Source organism: Epinephelus lanceolatus, chromosome 20 (assembly GCF_041903045.1).
Source record: "Epinephelus lanceolatus isolate andai-2023 chromosome 20, ASM4190304v1, whole genome shotgun sequence".
NCBI lineage: Eukaryota > Metazoa > Chordata > Actinopteri > Perciformes > Serranidae > Epinephelus > Epinephelus lanceolatus.
Genome location: NC_135753.1, coordinates 17,694,608 through 17,720,103, shown reverse-complemented (window position 1 = coordinate 17,720,103; position 25,496 = coordinate 17,694,608). Strand labels below are relative to the sequence as shown.

General features: G+C 41.4%; 1 protein-coding gene across 5 annotated transcripts in view; it reads right to left on the bottom strand.

Annotated features, from left to right (window-relative positions):
* The window catches only part of cacnb2a (calcium channel, voltage-dependent, beta 2a), a 97,079-nt gene that overhangs the window by 34,501 nt on the left and 37,082 nt on the right, over positions 1–25,496 (bottom strand). Inside the window, exon 1 of one of the 5 annotated variants that reach the window (XM_033639172.2) lies at positions 10,917–11,237. The exons of the other annotated variants lie outside the window; for them this stretch is intronic. Coding sequence (XP_033495063.2) covers positions 10,917–10,949 — 33 coding nt within the window. The 5' untranslated portion in view covers positions 10,950–11,237. Of the gene's footprint in view, positions 1–10,916; positions 11,238–25,496 lie in introns of those variants that run through there. 5 annotated transcript variants of the gene reach the window in all.

The following is a 25,496-nucleotide window of genomic DNA, read 5'->3' as shown; positions in this document are numbered from 1 at the left end:
TTACCATTACTGTCCATTGTGCATGCTGTTTGTTCTCTTTACATGTAAGCACACCACAATCACCCTGATGAGCTTTATAGTTGCTAAAACAATAGGTGTCACATTGCCATCTTGTCAGAGGTGAGGAGCTTGTTTACAGCAGCTGCTCACTTTGATCATGCATTATATTAGAGCTGTAACTAATGATTATTCTCATTATTGATTCATGCACTTGCTCTCAAACTTTCCCTTTCAAGCCCTCCTTTGGAAGCTAAAAATAACTCACATCCCCCCTACCCCTGCCTTGTAATATTAATCAGCCAAGAACAACACTGGGGACACTAAAGCAACAAGACAAGGAAAGCTGAAATTTATTTTAATAACATTATCTAGAACTGGATGTTTCTTTCGTATTTCTGAATGGTTGCTGGTGCAAAATTCTCAATAAAACACAACGCAAGGGTTTCCTGCTATACTGACATAAGATTTGACTGTGGTTGCTCAATAAGCATCACCTGAATAAATTTGCAAGTGTATTTTTTTATTACTTGATTGTCTAGTTTGAGTCAAGCAAAACAACTGTATTGTTTGAGTACAGTTTTAAGCAAAAATATTTAAAAAAGAGCTGGTAGCAGCTACTTAAATGTGTGTATTTTCAGATTTATTTTTCTTTAATATCATTGTTGGACAAAAGGAGCATTTTTATTAACAATTGTCTGACATTTTAGGGCAGGAATGATAACGTTAATCAAGAAGTTGATTGACAGAAAATTAATTGCAGACAAATCTGAAAATCTTTTAATAATTTCAGTCAAAATAGCTGGTTTTAGCTTCAACATTAAAATGATTTGCTGCCATACATGATAGAAAACAGAATATTTTGGGTTTTTGTTGATCAGACAAAACTTGTGTGCGACACAAAGAGACACAAAGAAATAAGAACGACATTTACTGTATTATTTTTTTTAAATCATCTCTTCTCCTCTCTGGTCTCAGCTTTAGGGATTCTGAGGTAAAAGCTGCTCTAAATCCTCGCCTGTCAGATCAGTGGTGATTCATTACACGTGAGCGGAGCATCGCAAAGCCACACAGGACAAATGAGAATAATTACGGTATTAATTAAAAATTTCCCATCCTCATAAAAGGAACAGCCAGAGTTAAACCCTGCAGTAGGATTATTTAAAATGTCCCCTTTATTTGCACTGCTCCACTGCTGACGCATGATACTCCTCGTTCTGACCCGCCATGAGGTTGTGTGAGGTCAGAGGAGTCAGGGGTCGGCCCGTGAGACCAGCAGTTGAAATAGGCTTGCTGGTTTATGACCGGCAGTCACTCCCCAAGGAGCACTAACTGTAGATCAAAGGATGACATGCTAATCAGTGGTGCTTATCATAACCAATCAATGACACGCTTCCATCTGCTCAGGGTCTTTTCAACAAGACACATGCACTTAAAAATGACACATCTTACATGAAAGGAAAGGCTGGGGAGGATAATGTGATTTTAGCTCATTAAGACCAATTAGCCTAACGAGGAAGGCGATTATCTGAGGTAGAGTATGTTTTGAACATAGATGGAGGACAGGAAAAAATTATCTTGTCAATCGTAACATCAAACTTCTCTAATCACCTAAGCTACAGCAGCAGGTTAGTAAAGAAAACAGCTCAACAATCCATAGTTATGTGCAACGGTCACATATGTTTCAATAAGGTACACTGACGCCTCCAGAGCTCTCAGGGCGGGGCACAGATGCTCTGAATGTGGAGCTGTGGAGCCTGGAGATGAGTGGTGGGGCTGTGAAGGCTGTACTCTGATAGCAACACTGACAAAGATTCACAGCGACAGAACGAGCCTCCAGCTGCCTGACATGACTGACCTCTAGACCCGCTGCCACACTGATACTGACAGCACTGTGTCACCACACAAAGGCCACTAATAATCTAACAGCAGTATGATACTGCTCAGGTCCGTGAGGAGAGGTGCTCTTTACTTGGGCTCACCAAGTGGACTGAGAATCACAGCTTCATTCAAGGAAGCAGGAATTTGTTCTTTTGGTCAAAGACATGTCTGCACAGGTGTATTTTACAAACCTTGTAAATTGTCTATATGCAGCATGGTCTTCCTGTTAACTTAGTCATGATTCAGAAAAAGCTGAAAGCAAATCTCATCACATTTACCGAACAAAGCGTTGATATGGTCTGTACCTGACTCATGTCAGTCAAATTTTGGCTGGTCATTACGAATATGTGACTATTCGTTCCTCTTTCGTTCACATGAAATGTAAACAAGCCAAGTTAGCCCTTCAAGCTAATGCAAGCTAACTACACTAAGGATGAATCGGAAATGTGCAACAACACTTTTGCCAACACTAGATATCAAAGAAAAGCCAGACACTGTATTGTATTAAGATGCTGTATACTTATAAGCAGAAGGCCGAAGATAACGTTATCTCGGAGCATGACTTAGCAAAGAGTCTCTTCCTCCAGGCAGCTGCCTACATCTCACTCAGTACCAGCCAGCGTAAAAGTGAGGAGCGCTCATTCTGAGGCTAAATCTGGGGTCCAAAACGGTCAGTCAAATGAGGGGTCTCTGACTGATGATTCAAATCCTCAACTTTCAGGGGGCAGCCCTAGCATTAACATCAGACAATTCAGCAAAACCCTGCGTTTCCTTTGAGGGCTGTTGAGACGGCAATTTCTGTTAGACCACCACTTTAGTCCAGACTGAAATATCTCAACAACTTCTAGAGAGATTGAGATGAAATTTAGTAAATGCATGGTACTGACTTGCAAATATTTTTGTTTTTTAATGACATGTCTCAACAATTATCAAATAGACTGCTGTGAAATTTGTTACATATATGCATTTTAAACTTTTCCTGTGGTGCCCACAACAGGTCAAAGTCTTCACTCATATACGAAATGTCTCAACATCTACTAAATTGGCAAAAAATTTGGTACACAGTGATCCTTTAATTTTCCTCCAGCTTCATCATTAGGTTCGAAACAGACATTCATGTTGCCCACAGGATGAATTCTACCAACTGATCTCTTGGCTTTCCATCTAGAACGTTCTTCAGGTCAAAATTTTAACTTGTCCACTTTCATTTGTAACCAAATGAATGCAAAGCACTTTTTGATTTGTGCTAATATTGTGCTAAAACACACTAAACTTAATGGTGATCATGATAGACATTACACCTGCTACATTAAATGTTGCAGCACTACAGTCCCATCCACGACTATGCCCTCTACACCCTTTGCCTTGCCACATAAACAGCTCAGTGCTTCATGCATTGGCGCTGAAAGTTGGCACTGGGCCTAAACAGTGTCCTGCAGAAATGTCCCATATTAATCCTACTACTTACAGGAAATGGGCTGCGAATCTGCACTGGCAACATTAAGAGGCAGAGCAGACAAACAGGAGAGTTGGCTTTCTTCGTGCAATGGTCAGAGAAAGAGAGATGAGGAGGGGAATTGAAAGGGTAATTGTCTTGTGGTCTCTATATTGGTTTTATTGATTCATCTGGACAGAGGTCTTTGCTGTAAGACAACCAATGACCTCTACATGCAGCAGTGGCATGGCGATCATTACCTTAAGACATTAGAAATCACTGTGGCTATTACCACAGGAGGCTGTATATCAGTCACTGCTGCCTTTTGCATCTGAAAAAAAAAACACCTACAGTGGACGAAGCCGTTACACCAAGGAATTTCATTTTTAGCCACTATAGGAGTTCTTCTCTATATGTATCCACTATAAAAATGGAGAGCTGTAGTCATGCAGAAAATAATGGCTGTGCATGTGAGCTATAAAGTGCTCTTATGGTCAAGGAGTCCTTGCCAAGAACGCCTCAGTTTTTCACATCAGTTCTTACACACAGTAAGACTGCTGCTTCTTTCCTTCCACGCAGGCCACACTGAAAACTCACTTACGGCTTGTTTACTGTTGCCAATTTTATTTTCATGCACGTCCACATTAATGTCTCCTCGCCTTGCAGTGCCCCAAATGTTCTCTCACTCTTCTTTCTTCCATTCTCACTTCATATCCCCTTTTTCTGTTTCTTGTTATCCCATACTGACCCCTACTCTGCTGCTCTCATCTCCCGTCTCTCTGGGGATTACAAATGGCGTCCTTGCCTCTATAGTTTCCTTAAGAAGGGAAAGGATGTGCATCACTTGTACTGCAACACAATGAATACCAAGCACTTGTGACTGTAGTGGCTGATGCATGGTATCTCAAAAATCATGCCCGCTCTTGTCACTGTTGTCACTATGTCAAACTGAATGCACAGAATGTCTCCATTCATTTTTTTTGAAGTAACAGAGGTAGATAAGATGGTGCTTACAGTAAACATCATAATTGCTCACGCTATTATCATTGTGAGTATGTCAGGATTGAGCCAAAAGCAAAGCTGTCCCCAAGAATTACTCATGGGTGGGTGAGGGGGGAATAGATTCTTTGCAGTGTTGCAGTCAAGACCACCAACCCCAAGACTAAGTCATGACCAAGACCAGAGTGTATTGAGACTGGGACAAGACCAAAACTTAGTGGGGTTAAGACAAGGTCAAGACCAGACTGATGTGAGCTCCTCTGGAGCCTATCCTGGCTGACAGACACATTCACACCTACGGGACCAGCTCCTTGGTCTTCAGCTCCTCACCAATTAAGCTAAGCTGCATGTCTTTGGATGGCAGAAGGTAGCAGGAGTACCCTGAGAAAACCCACACTGACATGGGGAGAACACTTCGCCCAGAGAGGCCACCCCACCCTGGGTTTGAACCAGGAATCCTCTTGCTTTGAGGCGACAATGCCAACCACTGTACCACTTTGCCGCCGTGAGAAATGTCATGATAGAATAATCAAATAGCATTGGAGAAGTAAACTTTATGTGTGGAAATTTTCTTTTGTTTTCAATGAGAAAACAAATGAAAACAAACACTAAGGAAATGAAATCAACCACTCTTGTTTTACACAGGCAAGTTAGTGATATCCCTGCAGTTGTGGTCTTGAAACAAATCCTCAGTCTTCTTTGTCCGAGACCGAGTCTGAAACCTTCAAAAAGGGCTTTTTTACACAGGTCGCGAGTACTACAATACTAATTCTTAAAGGCATCGCAATTCTCCTCTTGAAAGATTGTGTCCTTATGCGGAAATGTCAATAATCTGGAATGTAAAACCGAATTCTTCACATTATGATCACCTCTAACAATTTTGTAAGGCCGAGCTGTACATTGCTAACAGCTTAACCAATGGGATGGTCAAACATAACAGGTGTAAACCTGTGTGTCTCGTTCTGTTCTAAGCTATGCTGGGCTACGCCTGTATTTTATTGTATTAATAAAAGATCATGGAAGTAAATTCATGTTAATTTGACTTGTGATTCAATACAAGTAGGCTATGTTTTAAAAGTAGCAGGTAGTCACACAGTGAGAAAAAAAAATCAAGTTTAGATATTAAACATTTTGATGCATCAAGATGCAGTGATAATTGCACGTAGCCCTCTGAATAAGACTCAAAACGAATCATAAGGTGCCAAGAGACTCCCACCCCTTATAAGTAAAGCCTCACAGAGTTGCTAGTGTTGCTGTACACTCTTAGTCTTGTCTTAAAGTACCATACACATTCCGATAAATGGCATTTTGTTGGCAGTGTATTAACTTTACTCATTCCTAGAAAATAAAATGTCTCAGCTGAGACATGTAGTGACACTATGTCATAATCCTGAAATATAAAAGGAAATAAAAGCCGAGTAAAAATAGACTACAGTTCAAGTGGTTAAAGGAGTATGAAAGACCCAACCGTTTACTGTGCAGTTTGTAAACTTCATCATCTTAAAGTTCAGACCTGCCAACAAAATGATCCAAACAGCCAAAATTCAGAGTAGCGTCAGCAGTGAATCTAATGGGGCAGCATGGTCAGACTGCACAGTATACCTCACATTACGCATCATGATCGAAGAATGAAGATCAGTGCTTGTGCCAAGTCATGTTCAGTTCTGGCTGACGGACTGTAGCCGACTGCAGTGGGCTGACAATAGGCTGAGCGAGTGTGCTAGCAGTTTCAGGCTTGGCATGACTCACTCTTGGCTGGAACCAAAGCCTCTTTCCCCAACCATCTGTCCATCACTGCCACTTCACTCAGTGCAACACAAAGTCAATTAAATCAACGGTGCACAAACGGCGTCTCCGTCGTCACACAGAGACAATGAGAGCAAACATGACAGCCAAGAGTGAGAGATGTGTGACTCCCACAAGGAATAGTTACTAATATTTAACACAAAGGAATTAATACTAAGCGAGGAAGAGAGTGAAGGAGAAACAGATTGTCTGTACATCTGTGAAAGAAAAATAAAGTGAGCGCGAGAGAGAAATGAGGAGAGAGATAGAAGAGGGGGGAGGAGTAATTATCCCTCTGGCGTGGCAAAAGAGGGATTGGCCGCATGGACGTCAAGGTGACACTGACAGGCCTATGAAAAAAGTGTTTACCCAGCATCCCATGATGTGCCAGTACATTGGATAAGTGCATTATCCCATTGAGGTGATGGACCCACTAGCTGTCAATCACATGATCTAAGAGCACACAGTTACTTGCTAGAAACTTAGAAACCAACCACATGGTAAGGGGACTTAAAACTGTATACACCTTTTGAATATTTTATCTTAAATTATGTCTATTATATACATGCTACATTTACAAACCTTTTGTGCACAACTTCTATTATTATTGTAAAACTTAATCACTGATAAATTTCACAATAATAAAGAAGTGGTACAAGGAAGACAAAAAAAAAATTATAAATAATTCTTTAAAAAGCTTATTATCAAAATAAGGCAGAAGATTAGATTGTTTTGGTGTTAGTTGCCGAGCCATAGAGATGTCTGCCTTCTCTCAAAGATAATAGAACTAGATGGCACTCAGCTTGGGGTGCTCAAATTGCAAAAAAAACATACCTTTGAAAACTCAACAGCAGTGTGTCTTTCCAGAAATCATGATCTGGTGACTCAAGATAATCCACAGACCTTGTTGTGAGCAATTTTCTAGGAGCTATTTTCTTTCTACCAAACCACACCTGCCAACTGTATCACTGTGTTAATGGAAGCATGCATCTACTACTAGCTCACCTAGCACCACTGAGCTAGCTAACATTCCAGCTCCGCCGACAAGGACATCATCAATGTTTACAACTTGCACTGTCTCAAGCCTCTTGTTCATGAATAGATGCATGCTTCCCTCTGTACAGTGATACAGTTGGCAGATGTAGTTTGGCAGAAAGGAAATAGTTCCTCCATGCAACTGCTCACACCAACATCTGTGGATTATGTTGAGTAACCAGGTCATGATTTCTGGAAAGAGACATTGCTGTTGAGTTTGTCAGATGTATTTTTTTGGCACTTTGAGCACCACAAGCCGAGTGCCATCTAGTTCCATTATATTCTAGAAAAGGCAGACATCTCTACGGCTGATGTCTCCAACACTCAGCAACTCACACCAAAACAACCTAGACTGATGACGAGCACTACAGGTGTAAGGAAAAATATGAATTTTTAAATGTGGGGTGAACTGTCCCTTTAACATGCACATTTGTTATTATTATGCTTACATGATGATGTTCAGCAGGTATAATGTTTACCATGTTCACCATCTTAGTCCGGGATGTTAGCAGGCTAATATTTTAGCACTAAACTGATAGGAATGTCCTCACATTTGCTGGTTATTAGTCATGAACCAAAGAATAGGACAAATACAACATTTTAGCCTGATGGTGGTGCTGGATGAAAGGTCATATAATCATGAACATCACTGAGATTAATCCTCTGGGTGCCATGGATAGCTACCAAAATCAGCCTAATGCATTCAACAGATGTTGCAACTTTTCACTAGAAAACAAAAATATCAACCTGCTGGTGGAGGTAAAGGAAAAGGGGATCACCAAAGTTAGCAGGATTCATGGTCTGGGGAAAATCAGTGTTTGCACCACATTTTATAGGAATCCATCTGATAGTTGTTGACATATTTTAGTCTGGACCAAAGTAGAGCCATTGCGAGAGCCCCAAAGTTAATCAGATGCACAGATTTCAGACTCTGGCACAAAATATTCCCAGTATCTAGTCCAGATACTGGGAAGCCATCCTTCAAAACCTCATGCTGTTCTGGCTAACAGGTACCTAAATGAACATGTACTGTCTGGTGGTGCACCTCATAGAGAGTAGTTCAAATTCCTGCAGCAGTATGACAAGACAAATGCAGGGTGACGGGACCTCTACAACTGCAAAATATGTGCCAATTCTTCTCCTCCAGTTGGAAATACCTGCAGCCAGCAGTCCCTTGAGGAGCGCTGCTCTCATTTACAGTGAATCCCCTCACAGCGAGATCTAGTTTATCTGGCAGTTCCTCCCCTCTCAGGTCCCTCTGTGGAAACACAGCACCATAATAGGATGATGGCTGATCAAGGCGAATACAGCGAGAGAGGCCAGGGGCTGCTCTGCGCTGCTATTTTGTGCTTGCGTCATCAATATCCCGGCAGTTTCCTGGTGTATGAAGCGGGCTGCGGATGATTGATGAGAACTGGCTAAGAGAGCAGAACGAGCTGCTAACCATCTCCAGTGGAGCAAAACATACCGTCCAACAAATGGGACCGTGCTCGAGCAAAACGATTTCAGCTTCATTTATTTTATTTCATACAGAGATAAATTATATACTCTGGACCAATTCCTGGCAAAAATTGTGATTTATGTAAAATTGATCTTGCTGCAGAGGCATGGGGGTTTCCCAGAATTCAGTGATAAATAAAACAAAAAACCTCTCTCATAAAAAGCCCACATTAACCATTAAAGTAACCATTAACGTATAGCTATTTTCCCTTTATCAGAGACCCTTGGGGCTTAGATCATACCTGAAACCCTAAAAATACTCAGATTATTATCAAATATGACAAATAAAAGCATCACAGTCACATTATAGAAGCTGTAATCAGTGAGTTTTTGATCATTTTGACAATTGATTCAAACTAAAACTCCACTTACTGCGTGTCATACTACATAGTACTTTAAAATACAACTCCTGAACAGATAAAAATCATACTGTGTGCATGAGTAACTGGTTTACCAAGACCTAAATGAACAACAAACAGCAACAGATTGAGCAGCAGGTAGATTTTCATACACCCACAACTAGAAATCATCCAGGAGGAAATCAAGAACCAGTTCCAGTAACTAAGTTCCAATTTTTTCGGTCCATTTGAATCATATGCCACTGAGCTTATCAGCTCCTTTTATTGATGCCGGCATGTTTTTTTCCTGACGTGTGCATTACAAACAATGGCGTCAGGACTGGACACTATGGAGGAAACCTACATATTGTAGGGTTGACAAGAAATATTTACACAATGAGATTTTTGATAAATAATCATCAGTAATGTGGATATAATAACTAAGTGGTTAAAGGAAAATAACAGAGGAGCTAGAACAGTCTGGTCAGTTCAGAAAATGACACCACTTCACTGTAATGCACCCTTCAAAACCAGGAAAAGACAACACTTACAATATTCTGATATCCAAAATCTAAGAAGATGTCTAGTCTCATATCACAATGACATTAAATCTCATGTGTATACGCTGATGGAAACTTGCAACAGGAAGGAGTCAAGGCAGAGATGAAGAAACGATTCACAATGCGGCTAATGAAGAAAAATGACATTACTGCTGCTTGTAATGTCCGTCAAATGACCAGTTCCAGTGAGGACTGAAACACCAGCATTATGCTGACACATCTCTCAATGCAACATGTCATGTATTTGACACTGTGACTGAGACTGACACTACTGAGGGTAAATATACCATGTTATAAACGCCAGGCAGGAAAGCTCTCAAAAATGGACACGCCACAGACACACATGCGTACTGAAGACCTAGATAATATAGAAACTAACAGCGTTAATTGGTCATCACTCATATAGTAAGTTATTCTTGACTGGTTTCAGGTTAACTTGTGGTGTCTCCCTTTTCTTATGCTACACAGTTACACAGTATCAAACTAAATGTATTCTGTGTCGTCTTGTTTGAACTCTTCATTGAAGGCACTGATGTTTACATAGTCAAATGTACAAACCCAAGACCCAGTCTGCTTGAAATCAGCCTGACATATTTGATAACTCAACTAGAATTTATAATAAACTCCTGCAGGTTTTGAACAGGGCTTTCTGTGTTAACTACTGTTTCATACTTGCTTTTAGAGGCTGATTAGACTATAATACACGGGTGTGGCTGATGACAATTACTGATTATTATCACAGGAAAATATTTCACCACCATATCATTCACACAATATGAGTACAGGAAATGTCTGAAGTACTAAGTAGAAACTTACAAGCACAGGACATCCACTCATTTACACTGATGGTGCCCAAAGTTATACAAAAAGAGCAACAAAAAAACCTACAGAGAGTCTATGTTTGGCTCTCATGGCTAAGACAAAATGTTTTCTCCAGGTCAAAGCCAACTTTTGTGCTCTCTACCGGTCTCTGTACATTAAGGACTAAGCTTACCCCAGCTGTTTACTTTCTTTCCTTCTCTCTGCCTGCCTCAGCTCCCCACTTTAAGCTAGCCGTGGTCATGCAGCCGTGCTCACAAATTCAGACAAGATGCTTAAATGAGCGTCCCCGTCTCAGACAGCACACTACGAGGGAGTCACAGTGTGCATCTTGAGCATGACTCTCACTAACTTTCAGGCAAAGCAGCGACAATGGAGAAAAATAGGAAGTGTATAATAACGCCCCTTTAAATCCTGCACTAATAACCTCCATTCTCCTGCAGTCCGAGTCCTTCCTCTTTGTTCAGAGGGTAGAGAATGAAGAGTGAGAGGTACAGCCGAGTTGGGCTCAGAAAAGTGTGAAAGGATACTGTTTGAGTAGCAGAAAGCATGTTTACTCAAACTTACCAGGTCTGACTCCTCACTGCCGGAGTGATACATTTCTGCCCTACCCGACTCTGTGCTGTTCAGCCCGGCTGGGAGAAAATCTCCTCAGCTGCTGCCCATCTCCTCTCAGAGCACAGGAACTCCTACTAGCCCGACTGCTTCGCTCCTACAAATCCCCTTGTCCCAGCTCCAGAGGGGAATGGCTTTGCCTCTGTAGCCCGAGCAGAGGAAGTCGGAGCCAGAGGGAAGAAGTTAGTCCCTCTCAGCCCTTCTTTGGCCTACTTTAGTCCCTGAGAGGCAGAGAAAAGACCAGCGTCTTTCCCACGCTGGGAGAACACTCCTTCAGAGCGCCGCAACCGTCCTCCAGCCCCAAAAACAAGCCCCCCTGCCCCTCTCCCCTCCCACACACACACACATACACACACACACACACACATATATATACACTCACACACACACACACACACACACACAGCCAGTTAGGAAGTAAGATATCTGGCCAACAGGGCCGGCCTGAAAATTCCAGAAAGCACCAAAAGCAGCTGCTGAAGCTTTTTATGTCTGTGTGCGAGTGTGTGATCTGGGGAGTTTACATGTGTTCCCTTAAAGAGGTTACACTCCGAGGAGAGGAAGGCTAAAAGATTTGAACTCACTGTATCGCCTCGACACATGTTGTTCAGACCAAAACGTCAGGAAGTAATTATCTTCACTACATCGACGAAATGCCATATTTGCTTTCATCATCAAGGGGACCAAAGTCATTGAAACCTTCCGTTTGGTCATTTGATGGTACACCATTAACCTTACATTAAAAATGAGACAAAAGGAAGTAACTTTGTAGATTAAGAGCACGTAACACACTACAAACTCCTACATCTATAAAATTAAAGCCATATAAAAGTTGGTTTAGTAATGAAGTGACAGATTTCTATTACCAGTCAGAGCTCCAGTGTAATGCAGCTGGTATGCATCTCTGAAACTGTATTGTGGTTACTGTAAAAAGATAAATAAATAAAAGCACATTCACTTCAAAGAATCTCTTTGTGATGTGACATCAGACACTCTGAAGCTGTGATGTGTGTCTCGTACTCGCGCTGCTGTTACGTCACAGCTCATTTAAGCTGAGCAAGTTAAATATTCTGCTAAAGCCGTACAGCGTGAGTCGAAACACAGAGTTCCAGACTGCAACTGAGTCATGAGTTCACAAAATGAAACCATGACTGCTTTAAATGTTCCTGTTATAAAACAGGAGCAGCAGCAGAGGAATGCAGCTACAGTATGTCACTGGTGAAACACACCAACTGAGCAGCACAGACGAGAACTGAATAGTTACACTGTATGTCCGACCTGTAGGATCACACAACTATAAAACTACAAGCTCTGAGCTTTATTCGACATCCCACTAAAGCCCAGATTTGTATTTTTCCGCCGGGAAAAATGTTTTCTGGGCAGCCCATCCTAAATCCTGGATTATATTGTGTTTGATCAGGGTTAACCCCTTTCTGAGGATTATCATCCAGGGTGTGTGCTCTGCACGTGACAAACTGTGGGATAGTTATCCTCATTTCACCAGGACAATGGTTGGAAAAGTCTTGATGCATCACTTTGCAATAAAAACTAAAAGCTGTCTGAGATAATAAAATCAGCTTGAAAATTTAGTTGTTATGAAACGTGACCTATAATATTATATTATTATAATTAATTATATTGTGGGTTTTTTTGTGAGAAATTTGCTAAAATTAAGTTTCATGATATACATAAAGGGTACAACTTGCAACTAAACCATTGTTTGCTTTCTTGCAGATGAGTAGACCAATCCAAGAAGCAACAGCCAGCAGCTAGTTAGCTTAGCTTAGCATCAAGACTGGAAACAGGGGGAACAGCTAGCCTCTGTCCAACTGCATCTGGTCATAAATAGTTTTTTTTATAGATTAAACATTTTGGGGAAACACTGAGTTATCTGCCAAACATCAGTATCAGCCAATATTCACCTTGTTGACTGCCTTTTGCCTGTGGGAAAATAAGATGACATTCACTAATGGCAGTGGCCGATGTTTTTCTGTTGGGTTACCTCCATTTCACACAGGCAAATCCGTGTTGAAATCGGCAGGAGGAAAGATAGTTACTTTATGATGTGTTCAGGTCTATTCAATAAAAATAAATATCGGGCGAAGATAAATTATAATGTTCTTATGATTGGTGAGAGACTTAAAGCAGCTGTGCGGAACTTTTTACCATTTATAAAACTGTCCCTAGTTCGTATCACCTGCCCCTTGAAGATCTGCATATTTATTTGAACCCAACAGCAACAAAAAAGCCTTTGTCTATATGGCTATTTAGCGTAGCCTGGCTCGGGTCGGACACAGTGGAAGTCAGCAAACCAGAATACGGCACCTGGAGGCAGAAGTAAGTCTGCACGCCCGCAGCGGCCCGCAGCCATTAAACCACAGAAGAAGAAGGAGCCGTGTTTGCGAGTAGGATTTAAGAAACAGGCTAAATGACATGTAGTAGGGAAAAGTGAATGATTTCGGACACATTGCACACTCTTGTACAGTAGGTGGAGGTATGCACCTGGAAGTTGTTTATGATCCGCCAATAAATTGAGAGAAGAAGACGAGCCGTGTTTACAGAGAGTTTTCTTCAAGTAAGCAGCATGCAACGGGCATTGCTGAACACATAACAGTTTTACCAGATGTGTCTATAAGGACTTGGTTGTACTTTCGATGTCATGGCAGATAAAGAAGGAGCACCATCTAAAAGAAAAAGAACAGAAGAAGGCTAAACGGGACAGTGATAGGGCTCGAGCCCAAACGTGTGTAAACCTCGGTCGGGCATTCACCAAGTGGAGAGAGCTGAGAGATTTGAAAGGTTTTAAAACTGATCCCGAGTTGGCCCTTTTCCTAATCGACAGGTATGTAATTTTTGTTTTTATTTAGAGAATATACCGCAACTTGTTAGACATTGTTTCACTTCAATATATGACGACATGGAAGTTATAAGCAAGCTAAATGTAACGTTAGCTGATGTGAACCGCTTTTGTCTAATAACGTTACAACAAACACCACAAAATTATCTGTGACTGTGACCATGAACACAAATATACAGCAGGCAGTTGTCCTCAGTTTATAAGAAATTCAGAGCTACAACGGAGCATTTATGATTTTCCTCTCGCTCTCCAAAACAAATGCATGCGGTAATTGCCGGTTGCAGTCGAGATTTTACAAATGAAGCCGAAGGCTGCAGTCGGAATTTTACGACACCAGGCTGTGGGTGTCATACCGCTTCGACCAAAGGGGGCACTATAATCAATGAAAACGGAAAGTTCCGCACAGCTGCTTTAAATAAATAGAGCTGTTTAAAGGAGATGTGTTGTTTAATAACTTTAAAACAGGTCAGTTTTTTAAGAATAAAGATTATTAAAAAAATAAATAAATAAAAATAAAATATTATTTTAAACATCAGTATCAGCCCAGAATTTCCCAATCGGTAATTCCCTAAAACAAATTAGATATAATATGTCAACTAGTGTGTTTAAGATGTGCTCTTTTCCACTCTATGTGCTCAGATAAGTCAATTATCTGAGCAAGAAACTCTTGTCAAGTGTTTTTGAATATTAACTCCAGTTCTATTAAATGTGTTAGGGCTGCAATTTTCATTAGCAATTCATCTGTAGATAATCTTGATTAATTTTTTCATTAGTTGTATCTATAAAATGTTGAAAATAGTGTAAAATGCCAAATGTTTTCCAAAGCTCAAGCTGACAGTCAAATGTTTTGTTTAGTCCAAATTTTAGTCACAGATATAAAGCCATAAATTTACTATCAAATAAGGGTAAAGAAGTAAAAATAAAATCATTAAATATTCACATGTAAGAACCTGGAACCAGTGAGCTTTTGGCTGTTTTGCTTTTCAGCCCTTAAATATAACAGTTTTTAGTTGAATCCAAACCCTGTAGTGGCAACATGAGGTCAAGGTAAATGAAGGTGAAAAGCAGACTATAATTAAGTTCAGCCCCGGAGGCAAAAACCTCCTCATGCTGCGCGTGATGACAGTTGATCAGGAAGTGTGATCTAGTGCCTCTGAATTCTCACTAAAAATGACTTCTGCATGTGGCGTCTGCAACGCTCTGCAAGAAAATCAAAGCAATGAAAAAATCAAAGTGAGATTATGACCAGGAAACACTTTAAATTTTAAGATGACACTTAATAATCAAAATAATGTGTTGAAAGCAGTGTATGTTTATGGATCCTGTGTACTTCCAGCTACCTCGGCCAGAAATTTTATGTAGAGGCCACACATACTACAGTTTACTGTGTTCAGTGGGTGTGATGGGTTTAGCTGAAGCCTCTATAAGCATTTACTGTATACTATATGTCAAATTAACAAAGGCAATAAAGCTATAGTCCAGACTGGCTGCTTTATTTTGTGTAATTACTTTAATGTAATGATACAGCGGCATTCTTCACTGCAGACAGCAATTATCAGCTCTCTCTGAATGGGCTCTCTGAACGGGATTTGACAGATCAATGTCTCCCAGTTCTGCCAGTGCTGGCAAATGAGTGCCGGCATTGTCTTTGGCTAATCGATCAATATACATGCACACAATGACGTCAGCAGGCATACACACTGACAAGCACACAAAGGCCAACGAGCATAGCTTAGAAAACCAGCATACAATAATTGGACTACGAGGGGGAATCAATACAACATCCCATTGTGTTTCACTTTGAAAAAAAAATGACATTGCCAACAATTGTTTCCTCTCATTTTATAGTCAGTTTCCTCTCATTTTATAGTCACTAAAGAGTCACCTTGTGCAGTATGAAAAGACTGATGGTGGACTAACTTCTGATTCTGCTGCGCTTACACTTTACCTAATACAATAGCCCTGCAATATACAGACACACTGAGACAGTTTCTTTAAAAACTGAATACTGTAACCTTCATGAAGGGTTAGGGTTCACTGCAGGACTGTTGTTTTGTAACAGGGATAAAATGTTTGAATACGTGAATGTTACTTGCATGAACACAATTTGGTTTATGCTGTTAAATGGATAAGGTTGGTGTCATTCTATGTATGTATTTGTTTACATCAACAATTAGCTCATTAAAGAACAAGGCCCTTAATGTGTTTTTAATAGTTTCTGGTTGCCTGGATCCAGACTTCTGAATTCACTGACTACAGTTCAAGTTGACTGATTGAGTGACCAATGAGCATCGTGGGGGGAATCGATTAGCCAATCAGCATCATGGGCGGGATTAACAGCATTGTCAAGCTGTTGTTAAGCATTGTCAGTAGTAATAACAACAGCAGTGAGCACTATAGACATGATAGATGCTGCTATGGAGGCTGTTCTGAATGTCTTTTCAATATTGCCCAATATTGTAGTTTGTTTGACTTTGCTTCACTCCACTCTTAAAACCCCGGCAAAATAGGTATGTTGGCGTGGCTATGCATCACTGTGGACTTGCAAAGACGTTAGATGCAGGTGAACACGTGGGTTTAAGGTGACTGGTTAGAGAAAAATCAAACCTCTTGACAGAAAGTGTTGACAGAAATCAGATCATCATACTGGGCGCAGCGTCAGACTGAAGATGGAAACGGAGTGTTAGGCCCTGATCACACAGAAAGCGTTTTAGCAGCTGGAAGCGTCTTTTGTAATTGTTTTTAATAAGTATGTGGGTTTTGTGTTGCAACGCATCCCGCGTTTCAGCGGTCTAGGTGCCTGACATTTTTGCCAGAGTGCTCTGAACCCCTCGAGTTAAAAAAATTCAGCTCAAAGTGGAAAAATGCCCCACGTCATCTTGTCTTTTGTCATCTTTTTTCCCATTGTACAATCGCATGATTTGAGAGGTGGGTCCTCTGTTGTCATGACAACAAGTTTACAGTGGTTAAACAATGGAGAAACTGGTGGTAGCGGTTGTTGGATGCCCAGAGCTATACGGCCCGATGATAGACAGCAGGTTGTCAAACTGCCCCCAAGTCATCCTAAAATATGCTTGGAAACAGCATCATCGAGGCGAAGATCCGGGACCAACTGGTGGTATTCCCCGTGATCCACCCTTTTTTTTTTAGGGTCTCATGTACCCACACAGATCTATGTTTCCCTGTGTCCAACAAAGTATTCGCTGACAGCCTCTCACCCTCAACCAGAGCTACAGCAAGTACCCTCTGCCTGAACATTTTAGGAACTAGATACTAACTACTGTCAAATAATTGAAATAAATAAATAAACGGTAGATCGATTACATGGGAAGGTTAGAGTAAGGAGGTGATGCCTGGCAACACTAAAAAGGCGCAGCAAGCATTTTTTTTTCACTGGTGGCATTCAATTAAAAAAAAGGCAGTGTGGCACACCTTGCATTTTGCAACCTGCAAAATGCTTTCTGTGTGATCGAGGCCTAACAAGTTAAAAATTCTGTCTGATATCAGGCAAAGTTTTCTGGACAACAATAGAGGTCATAACAGCTTTTGCTATATCGACAAGAGGTTTACTTGTTAGTAGCATCAGTTCATTGTTGGTTTTGGTCTTTTAGAGGGATTTGTTGACGACAACAACAAAAAAAACAACATAAAATATCATCTCTACATTGTGGTAAATATTTTGTATTATTTCATTACATTCCTAAATGTCTTTTTATTTTGGCTGCAACTAACAATTACTTTCATTATCAATTCATCTGGTGATTATTTCCTTAACTAATCAAGTAAAATTTTGGTCTACAAAATTTCAGAAAGTACTGTAGTTCTGTGACACCTTAAAACAGTTTGCTTTGCCAAAACCAACAGGCCACAATATAAAAGATATTTAGTTTTAAGTCAACTAAGAAAACCTGCAAATATCGCATTTGCAAAACTGGAACCAGTGAATTGTTTTAGCATTTTTGCTTAAAGAATGTCCAAATTGTTGCCTCTCAATTATGTGTCTACTGACTATAAATTAATCGACTAATTGTTTTAGCCGCATCATCCTTTTTTAAAGAGGGAAGAGTGCAGAGTCAAATCAAAAACCTGGGAGGGTCGGTCTACAGTATAGCGTTGATCACACCTGTGCACTTTTAGACACAGGACTCTCACATGTCACCAGTCTGTTCTACCTCCATATCAGGAGATGCAACACTTGCATGCCAATGTGACACCACAATGGCCACTACTCACTATTAAAGTAAACAGTCCAAAAACTCTCCACTCTGCCAAGCGCACTCAAGGGTGTTAAAGCACTCGGGATCATAAGTTAATACTGTGTTACATTAATACAAGATCATAACACTGCAGACATCATAACACAAGACAAAACAATGCCAGATACTGAAGATAATTGATTGATTCTGACCCCCAGCATCTCGCCAGTGACAGAAACAATATCCAACAACATCAACAGTTTTTTTGTGTTCTGTCAAATATTCCATTATAACGGACCGTGACCCATACAAATCATGTTATGGATGTTTAGTAAACTTGAAAAGATCACTAATGGGCTAAAATACACCACAATTAGATCACTGAAGATCTGTCAGAGAGGCTCCTCCAAAGGTGTTTTGCTTTGCCAAGAATGCTATTACACTAATGAAACTGGACGACAGAACCTCAAGTGCTGGTGGATAAATCAATTTCCCTGGAAGAAAAAACCTTCCACGATTCTTTATTCACTATAGGCCTATTTCTTTGTTTTCCACAACACAGAAAAAGGCAGTAAAATCTTCTATTTAGCAAATGCAGCACTGTATTCAGTCAATCCTGTAAATAACCCTTTACGATCAGAGCTCTTCTTCTCTCACATGCTCTAAATCACACTGCATGTCAGTTAAATGTCTGAATTGATACAGCTCTCATATCTGCATGTAGCTATATAGGCAGCAGCTAGTTAGCTTAGCTTAGCATAAAGACTGGAAAAGGGGGGAAAGAACCAGCCTGGCTCTGTCTAAAAGGTAAGAAAATCCATATAACAGCACCCCTAATGCTCACTTATTACCATGTTGTATTGGGTTTGTTTAAACATACAAAAAATGAAGCGTAGAAACAATAATTTCCTAAATATTTCTTGGCTGGGAGCAGTAACTTTCTGCAGTTTTTGTACAAAATTAAACACATGAGATGTAATGTTTATTGGAGCGCTTTAGGCTCCCATCAGACAGAGCGTGTTTTATTGGCCTAGGGTGGCTTCTTATAATGGTTTTCAATAAGAGTGAAGCATTTTGCTCGCTGCTTTTGCCTTGCTGACTGCCTCCCACTTTTGCAGGAGCGCTTTTAATGCCTCGAGATTAAAAACTTCAGCTTAGAGCAAACAAGCACCTGACGTCATGGCGTATTTTACCACTGATGAATTAAGAGGGGGGCCTTCTGTGGTGGCGATGACAACAATTAATAGCATTTTAAAGGGCATTTTATCCAATACTAAAGCCAAAAACTGTGGTCAGCATAATGGTGTCAACTATTGAGCTCATCCATATTAAAACTAAGTTACAATCAATAGAAACTTTGACAGATGAACTTCTGCAATGTCCGACTCAGCTGTGCTCCAAGCAAGCTGACATCCAAGCTAATTCGACTGAGGATCTAGTGAGACTGGATGATGGTCTTAAACCTTCTCGGAGCCCAGCCTGGTCTCCGGTGGTACAGAGAAGGCTTTCTATCCCCCTTTTTGACCTCTGAGAATAAGCTACCCTGAGTATTCTATTGTTGTAGATGAGATTTATAGATCCCCTTCAGCCGATGCTGGGTCTATTCATTATCTTGCAGAGTTACTCTCCTGGTGTACTAACTCAGAGATGATAGTTCTGGGAGATTTTAATATTGATTTGTTGACTGTTACTTCTGTTGACTTAAAGGAGGTCACTTCTAGCTGCAAAGTAATTCAACTGATCAGTGGCACCTATCAGAAGAACCCTATGATCTGTATTCATTGATTACATTTTTTCTAACATGAGTGACAATGTTAAAGCAAGTGGTGTTTTCGACTTAGTAATTAGTGGTCATTATTCTGTTGCATGTGTTAGGAACACAGGTTTGAAGAGAATGTCGTCATCGTCGTCGTCGTCCTCCGCTTATCCGGGTCGCGGGGGCAGCAGCCTCAGCAAAGAAGCCCAGGCAGCCTTCTCCCCAGCCATTTCCGTCAGCTCTACCGAGGGAACCCCGAGGCGTTCCCAGGCCAGCCGGGCGATGTAATCCCTCCAGTGTGTCCTGGGGTGGCCCCGAGGTCTCCTCCCGGTTGGACATGCCCGAAACACCTCCCAAGGGAGGCGCCCGAAAGGCATCCTTACCAGATGCTCAAACCACCTCAACTGGCTCCTCTCGATGTGGAGGAGCAGCGGCTCTACTCCAAGTCCCTCCCGGGTGTCCGAGCTCCTCACCCTATCTCTAAGGCTTAGCCCAGCCACCCTGCGGAGGAAACTCATTTCGGCCGCTTGTACTCGCGATCTCGTACTTTCGGTCACTACCCAGAGCTCATGACCATAGGTGAGGGTTGGAACGTAGATTGACCAGTAAATAGAGAGCTTCGCTTTCTGGCTAAACTCCCTTTTCACCACAATGGACCGGTTCAGCGCTGCACCACTGCTGACGCTGCCCCAATCCGCCTGTCAGTCTCCTGCTCCATCCTACCCTCACTCGTGAACAAGATCCCGAGATACTTAAACTCCTCCACCTGAGGCAGGACCTCCCCCTCCAACCTGGAGTGGGCAATCCACCCTTTTCCGGCTGAGGACCATGGCCTCAGACTTGGAGGATTCTCATCCCAGCCGCTTCACACTCGGCTGCGAACCGTCCCAGCAAGAGCTGGAGGTCACTGTTCGATGGAGCTAGGAGGACCACATCATCCGCAAAAAGCAGGGACGAGATCCTCCCGTCACTGAACCTGACATCCTCCACCACTCGGCTGCGCCTAGAAATTCTGTCCATTGTTATGAACAGAACCAGTGACAAAGGGCAGCCCTGGCGGAGTCCAACTCTCACCGGGAACAGGTCCGACTTACTTCCGGCCACATGAACCAGACTCGCGCTCCTTCGGTAAGGAAGCAAGGGGCCACCAACCCCATACTCCCGGAGCGCCCCCCACAGGATGCCTCTGGGGACACGGTTGTAAGCCTTCTCCAAATCCACAAAACACATGTGGACTGGTTGGGCGAAGTCCCATGCCCCCTCCAGCACCCGGGCGAGGAGAATGTCATCATGAATTATAAAAGCTGTACATTTTTTCACAAATATGTTCCTCTCTGTCGTAAATAGGCATGCACCTATTAAAAGGATCACAGTGAAAACCAGATCTAGTCCATGGTTTTCCCTGAACTTTCAACCTTACTCGTGACAAGAAACAGAGCTTGGTCTCTTGCTAGATGCACCAAGGATGCATCTGACTGGGTTTCATTTAGAAAAATTAGAAAAAAATGCACAACCCTTGAGGTAAAAGCTAAATCTGACTATTATCTGAATTTGGTCTCTAGCCCTTACTCAAACCAGACAAAATTTTGGAAAGTTGTAAAAACTAATAACCAACTCTTAAGTTTAATGATTATTTGGAGGAGGACCATGATGAGATCTGCTCTGCCTTCAATAGACACTTTGCAGTCGCTGGTCACATTTCTAGGACAGTAACATTGAGAGGGGGTCTCTCTTTATCATGATCATGATACACACCTCCCCCAAGCTGTGTCTCTCAGTTTACTCAAGACCCTGTTTCTGTCTGTGAAATCACTAGGGCTCTACTTAGAAATCCACTGGGGAAGACATCTTGGATCCTTTTTTTTATTCAACTTTCCGCTCCATTAATTTCTGAGCAACTAATTTTTAATCTTTCAAGTTCCACTGGTGTAGTTACCGACTCTGGAAAACTGCTCATGTTGTCCCCCTGCAAAAGGGTGAAGAAAGGAGCGATACAAATAACTACAGACCCCTATCCAAATGGTCTTGTTTGGCAAAAATGTAAATTGTAAATTGTCAACTCAAGAAATTAGTTAATGTGTACTCTGTTCTGAGTCTTCATCAATTTGAGTCTTGAGCCTCTTCATAGCACTGTGTCCACTGTCATCTTGGTTGTAAAATGTTGTAAATCTTTGTGGATCTCTCTAAGGCATTTGATGCTGTTGATCATTCCTTTCTTTTATCTTTTTTTTTAGTAATACTGGTTTTGGTTTAGGTGCTCACGCTTGTTTCCAGAATTACCTATCTGATCGGCAGCAGTCGGTGAACCTGGGAGATATTCCTTCAGAATTTTTATTGATAAATAAGGGTATTCCACAAGGTTCCATTCTTGGTCCAGTTCTTTTTACAATTTATATCAATGGTATTTTTTTCATCTGTAACTGTCATGCACACTTATATGCAGATAACACAATATTATTCTGTATTGAAGACTCTGCTCAGTCAGCTGTGGAGAACCTGTAACATTCTTCTGACATTCTCCAAAATGTACATGTTGCTCTTAAACTAGTTTCATCATTACAGCTTGTGTGTGTCAGCTACTTGCCACAAAGCACCTCAACTGAACATCATCTAAAGGCTGTATTCTGTAAAAACAAACAAACAAACAAACAAACAAAAAACTGTGCTTTTGATCAATATATCTGAGCCCCATTTTAACATCACATTTTGCCGCCCCATTGCATCCCTATGTGCACCACAATGCACATGAAGCTAGCATAGCATCACCTAACTAAGCTAAATAACTCAGTACCACAGCTGGAAACTAAAACATAATGACTGACGATTCACTGCATCAATTGAGCACTGAAAAAGTTGAGGCCAGCTCAACTTTGATTTGTAGCAAATCAATGCTGTCTGTAGTGACAAGTGTTGGGTGTCAGTTTGCAGCTACATGTCACCAGCTTCCAGAGAAAATGCCTTGTAGTCTGTTACTGTGGCGCTTATAGTGTGAACACATTATTAGAAGTGCTGGCTGGTGGATTTTTTACCTTTGGACAGAGCAAGCCTAGCTGTTTCCCAGTTTACAGTCTTGATGCTATGCTAAACAAAGCTAACAAGCTGCTGGCTACAGCTATGTATGCACCGTACAGATACCAGAGAAGTATTGATCTTCTCATCTAACACTCTGCAAGAAAGCAATTAAGCACATTTTCCAAAATGTCTGACTAATTCTTTAAAGACCAATGTATTTGAGAAGTTTGGCTTTTTTGTTACATAGGAATAAAGTACAAAAACATTTCAAACACCCAACTCTACTGACATGAAGCCTGAATATAGAGCAGGACTAATTCTGATGCATAATATCCAGACTGTAGAATCCACACTAGGCCCACTGGGACTGTGATTCACATCTAATGAAACCCCCAGGGCCTGCAGCCAGCATCTGACTGAGGTTACCTAGCTACAACACATGCTAGGCCACTTGAGCCATGGGACCATCTCTAATTACAGACAATGAGACAAAGGAAAGAGGGAACACGAGGGAGATAGACTGAGAGACAAGGGAGTAAAAAAGAGAGATGGAGATAGAGGATGAGAAAGAGGGATAGAAGCCCCAGCTGTTGTGTTTTCTGCTGCCTCTCTGAGCAACTCGAAAGTTCGACTGCTGTTTCCTCCACTCCACCAAAGGGCATCCTGCTAGCATGTGTGCTAACCCTGAGAGTAGCACTGAACCTGTGTACACATCATACAACACTGCCGCACTTCTCTGTACAACTGATAGCAGAGAAGCCTCAGCCTATTACAGTGGTATTAGAACAGCACATTTCCAGTTGAGAACAAAGACTGAAGTTGAATAAAGCTTACCCTTCCCAAGATGTGTTTAGTCAGAGGAGACAAAGATAACTTGTCAAGCATGCCCAACGGAATGAAGATCATGAGCTCAGTGTTGCTGGACAGCGAGTGGGAGCAAAGATTTGATGACTTCTGAAGCGCTGACATGTGTACAACAGTGTAAAACAGTGTACAGCGTTTGGCGGCTGCAGTGCGAGTGTGTGGCGCTGAGTCACTTCATGCTCGCTGAACACATCAACACATCGGCTGTCCCACATGGATTCATAGGAAAAACTCTTCAGCCGGCAAATTGGGAGCATTGTGACCAATACAGTCACGCACAGGTCAGGCAAACACTGGCAAAGGGCGATGCACGCCCACACTGTACACAAACACACTTATACAGTAACTCCCTCTGCCCTCTGGTGACACAGATATGATGGACTAAAGAGGAGATCAAGAGACACATGATTGAGCAAGAGTGGGTTTGGCAGAGAGCTGGGGTCATTTTTAATTAGTGAAATGGACGGCCTGATATCTGGTAATTTAGTGATTAGGGTTTGTTACATTTTTCACAAACACACAACAACTTGTTTCTGTTACTTAAGAGGACACGTCATTGACTTACCCTACATAGTCTGCCAAAATACATGGGGCATGGACATGATGCGTCACGTAGGCCGGGTGGAGCGGGGTTTTTCACTTGCTACACAGACTCTCTTTGTAGCACGTGGTTGGTTCCAGCTTCACTGTGTCCATATTGAGTTTTGTCAAGTGATAATGCAGTTGATTATGCAGTGTTTGAAAGTGTAGGCTATATTAACTGGTGCTGAATTAATTAACTAGATCGTTTTAACCACAGGATGCATTGATTCGATTGATTTATTTTAATGTGAAACGAGAGAAAAAACACCCACAAGATTGCTCTACTGCGTAGCATTGTCTCTGGTACAAAGAGGTATTTATTTTAATACTTTTGTAAGCTGATTATACTTTTTTTTTTTTACACAGGTCTATGTAGTTTGTACTTGTTTGAGAACCAAATAGCTGCATGTGGAGGAAAAAAAAAAAAAAGACCAGCCGCACAATTTCCAGATTTTTAAATCCTTGCTAAAATCTACCTTGTGCTTGCAGTCAGATTAATATGCTAAAATATCCTATTTTAGACCCATGCTCCTGAACACATCATGATGCATTAAATGTTACCTCACATAACACACAACATACCTCCCTCTTTACCTGTACACTTTCAGACTAACATAACCACTTTTGTGTGCTACTGACATCGCTGATGGGCCCCTAGTTCGAACACTGTCCAACAGTTCGAGCAGTTCAGCGAGAGATGATCATCTGCTGTGTCGTCACATGCTCCCCTCTGTACTGTACTGTACATCTCTACAGGAGGGAGGGAACGGTCCATGCTGCACACAATAACACCCACAGGGGTGATTGCTTGTGTCCACTTGATCCCCTGACTCACTTTGTCATGATTGCTTCTCTCAGTAAGGAGATTTAAATCTGCTTCTGCCTTTCAACCAATCCAGGATTTAGAGTAGAAGAAATGACAGGAAACATGGTCAGAAATGGTTAAAATCTATTGAAAGACTTCATATTATACAAGGTAACATAAAAAGTAGAGTGTGCTCAACAGCAAGGCTTGCTAACAGATTCTCCTCTAATCTCTGCCTTTTCTCTTGTTAATCCTGTGAAGTATTTGAACACTAATAGCACTATGGAGTAATATTTTTACCCCATTTGGTTTATATGATACCCCCACATGCACTCAATAAATATTCCTGCTGACTATCTCTTTTATCTATTTTCCACTATTACTGGGTTGACAATTGCTGGCAGTAACGCATCAATAATAATGCACCAACAAGGCCAGTAATAAATAAGAAACTGGCTAG